At 55.1% G+C, this 8753-nt stretch overlaps 1 protein-coding gene across 1 annotated transcript; it reads left to right on the forward strand.

Moving 5' to 3' along the window:
• Positions 1-209: 209 nt before the first annotated feature.
• SOCS1 (suppressor of cytokine signaling 1) lies at positions 210-1975 on the forward strand. The gene is made up of 2 exons (XM_082669576.1): positions 210-256; positions 832-1975. Exon 2 carries the CDS (start codon positions 882-884, stop codon positions 1524-1526), a length of 645 nt encoding a protein of 214 aa, XP_082525702.1. The 5' UTR covers positions 210-256; positions 832-881; the 3' UTR covers positions 1527-1975.
• Positions 1976-8753: the final 6778 nt, after the last annotated feature.

The raw sequence follows: 8753 nt of genomic DNA on the forward strand, positions 1-8753 counted from the left end.
GCTTCCACGGCGCGCAGAAAAAGAAACCGAAAGTGGCGCGGAAGGGTGGGCCTGTAAGGGGGTGGGGTCTGTAGGGGGAGGGGCCTTCTGCCGACCACGCCCCCAAGCCAGTTTAAAAGACTGGTGCAGGGGCAGGCGCGCAGCAGACAGAGCTGCGGCCGTGGCAGCTGCACGGCTCCTGGCCCTGGAGCATGCGCGAGAGCCGCCCCGGAGACCCCAGCCGCCCCGCTTGCGGCGCCCCGCGCCCCGCCGCCAGGTGAGCGGGGCACTGGGCTAGGAAGCGGGAGGGAGAGGGAAGGAAAGCACAGGACAGCCGGGTGTCTGGCGGCCTCGGGGGCTGCGTGGTGGGGTCGCGGCCGCCACGCTCCTGGCCCCCTCTGGCCCCACCCTGGCAGACCCCGCGCGTGGAGTTCCCGCAGCGCAGCTTTTCTCCTACCTTTGCCCAATTCGCCCGGACAAGGCGCCAATTCCAGGCCTGGCCAGGAGGCGGCGGTCACGGGGCGGTGAGCCGAGGGCCGGTTGGCCGGAATCGGGGCAGGCTTCTCCCCGGCACCTCTCCACGCCCCCTTCTTGTACCCAAACTCGGAGCGACTCGGGGGCTGCACTCCGCTCCACCGAGCTCCCACCCGCCTTGAAGTGCTCCGCAAGCGGGGAAGCCCATTTTCTAGATGAGCCCACTGAGGCTCAAAGGGCTGCGCGGACTTGGTCTTGAGCCCTCGGCCCTTTAGGAGCGGCTCACCCCAGAGCCCCACCCCTCCCAAGTTGCCTCGCGGGCCCTCACCTGCCCAGCCCCACCCAGACTCCCTGCTGACAGCCTGTCTCTCCCATCAGCGCACCCCCGGACGCTATGGCCCACCCCTCCGGCCGGCCCCGCGTGTAGGATGGTAGCACACAACCAGGTGGCAGCCGACAATGCAATCTCCACGGCAGCAGAGACCCGACGGCGGCCAGAGCCTTCCTCCTCCTCCTCTTCTTCCTCCTCCTCGCCCGCGGCCCCTGCGCGCCCGCGGCCCTGCCCGGCTGCTCCGGCTCCGACCCCGGGCGAGACGCACTTCCGCACGTTCCGCTCGCACGCCGACTACCGGCGCATCACCCGGGCCAGCGCTCTCCTGGACGCCTGCGGCTTCTACTGGGGACCCCTGAGCGTGCACGGGGCGCACGAGCGGCTGCGCGCCGAGCCCGTGGGCACCTTTCTGGTGCGCGACAGCCGCCAGAGGAACTGCTTCTTTGCCCTCAGCGTGAAGATGGCCTCGGGCCCCACGAGCATCCGCGTGCACTTCCAGGCCGGCCGCTTCCACCTGGACGGCAGCCGCGAGAGCTTCGACTGCCTCTTCGAGCTGCTGGAGCACTACGTGGCGGCGCCGCCCCGCATGCTGGGGGCCCCGCTGCGCCAGCGCCGTGTGCGGCCGCTTCAGGAGCTGTGCCGCCAGCGCATTGTGGCCACCGTGGGCCGCGAGAACCTGGCGCGCATCCCCCTCAACCCCGTCCTCCGGGACTACTTGAGCTCCTTCCCCTTCCAGATCTGACCGGCCGCGCACGCAGCATTAACTGGGGCGTCTTATTATTTTCTATTATTATTATCTCCCTGGAACCACGTGGGTGCCCTCCCCGCCTGGGTTGGAGGGAGAGGGTGTAGGGGGCGAGGCGCCTTCTACCCTGGGTTGGAGACAAGGCCGCAGACCCCTCCCCACCTCTTGTGGGGGTGCCCCCTCCCGGTGCTCCCTCTGGGTCCCCCTGGTTGTCGTAGCAGCTTAACTTAATTGTATCTGGGGCCAGGACCTGAACTCATACCTCCTACCTCTTCATGTTTACATATACCCAGTATCTTTGCACAAACCAGGGGTTGGGGGAGGGTCTCTGGCTTTATTTTTCTGCTGTGCAGAATCCTATTTTATATTTTTTACCACCAGTTTAGGTAATAAACTTTATTATGAAAGTTTTTTTTTTTTAAGAAAAAAGGTTTCTAGAGCGTGTGCTTTGGGCAAAGGTTTTCCATGGTTCTGAGTGGGTCCAGGTTCCTAAGACTGACCCGTGTGGCCGAAGATGGTGCGTGGCCTGTGTTCTGTGGCTGGGAGCCCTGCATGGCTCCTCCCTCAGCTCTCAGGGGTAGACTAACCGTCGGTCTAGTTTTGGTATTGTGTGTAAAATGGCAGCTCACGTTTGAGCTCTTAATGTGTGCCCGGCCCTGTTCTGTGCTTTACATGCTTAACTTTACTTTAAAGACAACCCTATGAAGCAAGGCTCTTATCCCCATTTTACAGAAGAGAAAACTGAGGTGGGGTAAATTTGCCTGTGGCCATTCTTGTGTCAGAGAAGATACTGGGGCCTTTTTTGGCTGTCCTCCCAGAAATCTGTTTGAATGGATGACAGAGAGGAAACTTCTTTCATTCTATGACCACAACTTTTTCCAGGAAGAGGGTGGGGGTGGGGGCTTGTTGAGTTTTTGGAAGGAGGCGTGGCACATTCTGAAACTCAGCATATAGGAAGGCATATTTTAGATGGGATGGGGATACAGGGTTGGGTCTGAACTTCCTTCTGCCCACCCTGTTCTGTCCTGTGTACTTTTTGGTGAACACACAACTTGGAGCCAGAAAGATGCTCTGTGGTCTGTGGTGTCAGAAGGGCCCTGTTGGCAGCTTTGGGCAATTCCCTTTACCTCTCGGGGCCTCAGTGACTACCTCTAAAATGGGCTTGCTGGAAGAGGTGCTTTGCTGTAACCCTCAGCAGCAGGCACTGATGCAAAGGGGATGGAGGAGGTGATGTTTTCTGGAGCTTGGGCCTGCCAGCATCACCAGAGAGTGCCCAGGAAACGGGTTTTATGGCTACTCCTTGTATCTGTGGCCGGTCTGCTGGCCACTCAGGGCTGTGTTGCTGCACCCAGTGAATCGAGTCATTTTCAGGTTTAGGGTTAAACGGCTTTACAGACACATTTTTAGAAGTCAGAATGGCCCTCTGCAGCCTTGGACATGCTTACAATGGAGTGTCCTAATATTTAACAATACCTTTCAGACTTGAAAGTGCAGCATAAAATTAACTTGATAGTTGGAGAGCTGCAGCGGCCCAGACTTGTCTTAGGGATTAAATAGGTTCCAGACCTCAAGGTTAAGAATGACCAGGAGAGATTTAGTATCTCAGAGAGCTTTGGCAATATCATCCTTCAATGAAGTGGGGTGGGAGGAAAGGAGGTGATGTCTGTGTGCCTCCAAGGAACCACTGCTTTTTCTTCTTTGGACCATCTCCCTGCCCTTTGTTCTCTACTGTGTGGACCAACTCCTGTCCTTGTTCTGACTCTCCTGTCTCCTACCCAGCTTGGGCAGTGCCGGGAGAAACCCAGGAAAGCAATGCTTGCGCATATGGCAAACACTTAATGAGCGCTTACTGTATGCTGGGCCCTGTGCTACCTTGTTTAAGCCGCACAACCAGCCTGTGAGTTAGCAACCTCTCCCCCATTTTACAGATGGGAAAACTGAGGCTCAGAGAGGCAAAGTAGGGCATACAGCAAGTGGTGGAGTCAGATTTTCAAACTTAGTACTGCTTCAGAGGCTGGGTACCACTAGGCAACACAGTCTCCCACAAGGGCCTAATGGTTGCAGTAATAATAACAGTAGCAGCTGCTAACATTTATATATAGCATCATTGGGCAGGTACCATTCCGAGCACCTAGTTACCTATGTTAAGCATTCAACCTTCACCCGAGCCTTAGGATTTAGGTACTATTAACATCCTCATTTTGCAGACGAGGAAACAGCTCCTCATCTAAAGAGGGACGAATCGCAGTTAGTTTACAATATTTCCAGGGTTTTTTTCCTCCTTTCAAAAAAAGCTTAAATATCACATCTTCATTATACAAACTCATACACAAACCCATTCCCCTTAGCAAAACAGCTAAGACTAAAGCTCCTCTAATCACACTTCCCAGAGTTGGCCCCTTCTCTTTGTGAGTCATTTTTAAAAAAGCTATACCGGACTTCCCTGGTGGTGCCGTGGTTAAGAATCCGCCTGCCAATGCAGGGGACACGGGTTCGAGCCCTGGTCCAGGAAGACTCCACATGCCACAGAGCAACTAAGACCATGTGCCACAACTACTGAGCCTGCGCTCTACAGCCCGCAAGCCACAACTACTGAAGCCCGTGCGCCTAGAGCCTGTGCTCCCCAACAAGAGAAGCCACCACAATGAGAAGCCCGCACACTGCAACGAAGAGTAGCCCCCACTCGCTGCAACTAGAGAAAGCCTGCGTGCAGCAACGAAGACCCAATGCAGCCAAAAAAAAAAAAAGAAAGAAAAGCTATATTAACACACATACTGTGACCTAGAAGCCCCCCAGGAGCTGCACTCCAGGCCCTGAGGGACAGATCTCCGGCATACACCAGTGCAGACACACTGCAGAGCAGGAGGGCAGGGAGGGGGGCAGTGCACGCTGTGTGGCTTCCCCGTGGTATAGGTTCTCTCAAACCTCAGCTTCATGATTCAGCAGTGCTGACGTCAATTTACAAGAATAAAAAGTGAGAGGAGGGTTGGTGTGTGTGGGTGGAACTGGTCTGGGGGCCCAGGAGTGTCTGAGCTGGGCAGTGGAGGGCAAACAGGATGGAAAAGGGGCAGCTCTTTAGAAGGTGGGGACTGCCTGTGGGTGTGGGAACAACCTCTGACCTGCATCAAAGCCATTCCAGAGCTGGGGACGCTGCTCCCCATTTTAGAGATGAGGAAACGGGGGCTCAGAGAAGTATAGTCACTCAGGGTCACACAGCTCAACAGTGATAGCCAAGACTTGCACCAGATCCACCCCACTCTCAAGGCAATTGGTTTCCTCAAGAGTGGAGGAGGCAAGAGGGAGGAACCCTGTGAAGATGCATATTCCCAGGCCTCACCTCAGCCTGCCTGATCCTCCCAACTTTATGAGTGGAACTGTTACTGTCCCCCAGTCAGGAAGTGGAGAGGTGAGCCTCTTCCTGAGGTGAGGCACGTAAGGCATTTAGCCCAGAGCCTGGCAGTATGTCTCTGCATGATGTGGTATTCAGTAAATGATAATGAGGTTCATATAACAGAGATTCAGTATTCAGTAAATGATAATGAGGTTCATATAACAAAGATTCACTGAACACCAACTATGTTCCAGGCATTACTCTAAGCCCAAAGGATACAGGAATGGACAAAACTGAGGGAGTCCAGTCCCTGCTCTCATGGAGTTCACATTCAGGGCCTCAGACAATAACTAAATATGAAACTAAAGGCACGAGAACAACCAAGGAGTGACAGTACTCAGATGGAAACTCAACAAGGTGGTTGGGCAGTGGGTGGGGCTATTTTAGAAAGAAAGGTCAGGAAGGCTCCTCTAAGGTGACGCTGAAATTGTGCCTGGAATGACAGGTCAGCGCCAGCCTGGGAGGCAGGCGTTCGGGGCAGAGGGAACAGCAAGTGCAAAGGCCGTCGGCTGGGAACAAGTTCAGCCCATTCCAGTCGCTGGCTGAGCTGGAAGGGAGATGATGGAGTGAAGGCCAGCGGCAGGAGATGAGGTGGAATGGGTGGACAGTGGGCAGAGCCACTAGTGAGGAGTGTGGATCTGAAGTGTGATGGGGAGCCTGGGCATGAGCTGATCTAATCTGTTAGATCCTCTGACTCCTAGGTAGAGGTGCACCAAGGCAGGGAGGCTTGGGGAGAAGGTCTTAGGCTTCTTGCCTTGTTATGTGTGTATTTGGGGATTGGGGTGGGGGGTGTCATTCTTGGTCAGACCCCTCAATCCCTCAGCTTAAGCCAATCAGGCCACAAAGAGGCAGGGAAAGCCACAGGACCTACCTGGTCCAATGCTGAGACCAAGTATGGGCCAGGCCTGGTGTGGCCAGCCCTGGGGCCGGCATCAGTCAGAAACCCCATTTATTATCAGACCGCAAGCCTAGGTCTGAACACAGCCCCAGGGCATAGCCCCCCAGAGTCCAGTGAGGGGCTTCTTGGAGCAGTGCTCACCTGTGCAGGGCGGAGCTGGCCTCAACTTTGGGGAAGGACACACAGGACCTGAAAGTAGGTGGATTAGGCTGACACAGGGTGGGTGCGGCCACCTGGAGGCTTTGCTTTGCATCCCCCTCACCTGGTGTCTACTACCATCATCCAGAGACTCCCCAGGGTGAGGCTTCTGGGGAATAACATGGGCCTGGCCTGATTCTAGGGGCTCTCAAGGTCCCTTACAGAGAGGAGTGCAGTCTTCAACAAAGCAAATTCACAGAGGGACAACAGTGCCCAAGGTGGGCGCTCAACTGCCCCTCCCACCTGGTCCTGGCCCTCAGACAGCCCACAGGAGAAACAGGTTCCACGAGCTACACGGGTTGTTTGGCCCCAATACAACCCCCTACCCTCCCTCCCACCCCCACCAAAACCACACACTCCATGTGAGGTCGGGCATCTCCAAGCCCCAGTCCTCCAGTGGCTCCCCGCCGCGCTCAGAAGGCCCACCTCCCACGAGGACCCATGAGGCGGCAGGGTGTCCCTGCCCACGCGTCTGGCCTCAGCACTCACCTCACTCCCTCCCGCTACCGGGCCTTTGCACATGCTGTTCCGCGCCTCCAGCAGTTTTAAGGTGAAGGGCTCATACAGGTACAAGTGCCGTGACCCAAGGGCTCCGCACGGCTCCGGAGCTCCCAGGCCGCCACGTGCCGCGCGCTGATGACGTCACCACGCCGCCCTCACCTGCCGCTGTCTCGGATCCCACCGGACGCGAACTCGTATCTGTCGGCGGCGGGCCCCGGCGATGCTCGGCTCTGTTCGGCCGCACTCGGCTCCCCGAGGCCTCTCCGAGCAGCCGCAGGATACCTGGCCCCTCTGGGCTCCGCGTGGTCCTAACGCCGCCCTGTGCGTGCTGCCCACTTGGAAGACCCCACGCCCCCACAACCCCCACCCCGCCACCCACCCAGAGGACGGTCGGGTCAAGGCCGTAATAGCGGGCCCTCCCCGCCCCCTCTAGTCTTAAGAAACCAAAAAGCGCTTCCACCGCATCCCAGTCCGCACCGAACCCTGCTGCCCCAACTCACACAGCCCTTAGATCCCGAACCCCATTTTCCTTACCTGGAAATGAGATTAATCACTGTACCCACCCCATGGACGAAATTAAGTAAGAGGGTGCCTGTAAGGTGCTTAACACGTGATAGGTATCCAATAATTGGGACTGCCCTCTCTGCTTCTTGATTCTTGTACTGCTGCTGTTTTAAAATAATGCCAATTACTGAGCACCTAACGGGTGCTAATACTTCACCTAGTTTGCATCATAGGAGTTGGCCTCAGAAAGGTGAAGGAATTACCCCCCTAATGTGTAAATGGCAAAGCCAGAGTTTGACTCCCGTCGCTTACCCACTACAATGCTCAAGGGTTCATGGGTTAATGTGTTTCTGACACTTAGGACCACCCTGGAAGATGTTCAGAGCCATAGAACCAGCCAGGGCTCAGAGCACCTCACTCGCCTGTCCTTTTCCCCCAGCACAGCCTGGGAAGCCAGGCGAGACAGTGGGCTGGTAACTTACCTGCAAGGCTGCATCAGAGTTCAGCCTAGGAGAATGGCCAGGGCTGCTTGATCAGAAAGGACCCTGGGGGAGTGGCTCTGGGTCAGCCCTGATAGCTGGTGGGGGGAGCCATGAATGCAAATGAGGATGGGCAAGAACAGAGCCGGGAGGGTGACGTTCAGGGCTGGCCCCACCTGGGGACCTGCAGGGGCCTGTGTGATGACATACTCCCCTCCGTACCTCTCACACCTGGGTGCAGCCGGGAGGGGTATCCAGAGGCAGGATGGAGAGGAGGGGGCAAGGCCTGGGTAAGTCCACCTTGGAGGGCCCCTCCCCACCAACATTTCACTGTGGGAGGCAGCACAGAGGAGCAGGAAGAGCTGGGACCCAGGCCCTGGGTTTGAGTCCTGACTGTTAACAGTGTGACTGTAGTGGCCTTATCTATAAAACAATAATTAGACTCAATTAGACCCACTCTGCCTTGCTTCAGAAGGGTCATGAGGATCAAATGATTTACCATAAGTGGAAATAAAATGGATCACCACCCAAATATAGGAACTGTAATAATTATTACTATCTTGCATCACACGGGCTGCACAGATGTATTTGAATCAGCACAGCCATGAAGCCAGACAGACCTGGTTCCATTCCCAACTTGCCATTTGCTACGAACAGCAGTGGCTACCAGCTCGTCCATGTCAAATGCTCACTAGACAGTAGGCATTGTTCTTTGTATTGATAATTCATGCATTGTATCTCATTTAACCCTCACAAGAACCATATGAAACAGGTACTATTATGGTTATTATACTCATTTTGCAGATGAGGAAACTGAGGCACAGAGAAGTTAAATAAAGTGCCCAGGGTCACACAGCAGCTAGGTGGCAGAACCTAGAGGGTTCCAACACAGGCAGCCCGATTTTACAGCCATTCCCTCATTTTAAGCTTTAAACTGAGGTTTCCAAACCGTCAGACGCTGGAGATACACTTTTATGATTTTTGCCAGTTCTATTCAAGTTCCAGCTGTGATGTTATTCAATTATATTCTCCAAATCAAGTTACTTGGTTTCCTTAAGTTTTATTCAAAGGGAAACAGAATTACTATACACGGAAAGCCAGAATCACCTGCCACAGAGGTAACCCTTAAAAAAATGCAGTGAAATTTAAACAATGTTATTAAGTTCCAGCTAGAGATTGGTGTCTTGCTCTGCTCTGAGAGAAGGTCTGCTTTGTGTTTGGTTGAGAGGGAGGGAGGGAGAGAGAGAGAGAGA

Source organism: Grampus griseus (assembly GCF_964374135.1).
Source record: "Grampus griseus genome assembly, chromosome: 14".
Lineage (NCBI taxonomy): Eukaryota > Metazoa > Chordata > Mammalia > Artiodactyla > Delphinidae > Grampus > Grampus griseus.

What these genes read in the sequence shown, in the direction of transcription:
- SOCS1 (XM_082669576.1), top strand. Translation starts at nt 882, where the DNA reads ATGGTAGCACACAACCAGGTGGCAGCCGACAATGCAATCTCCACGGCA.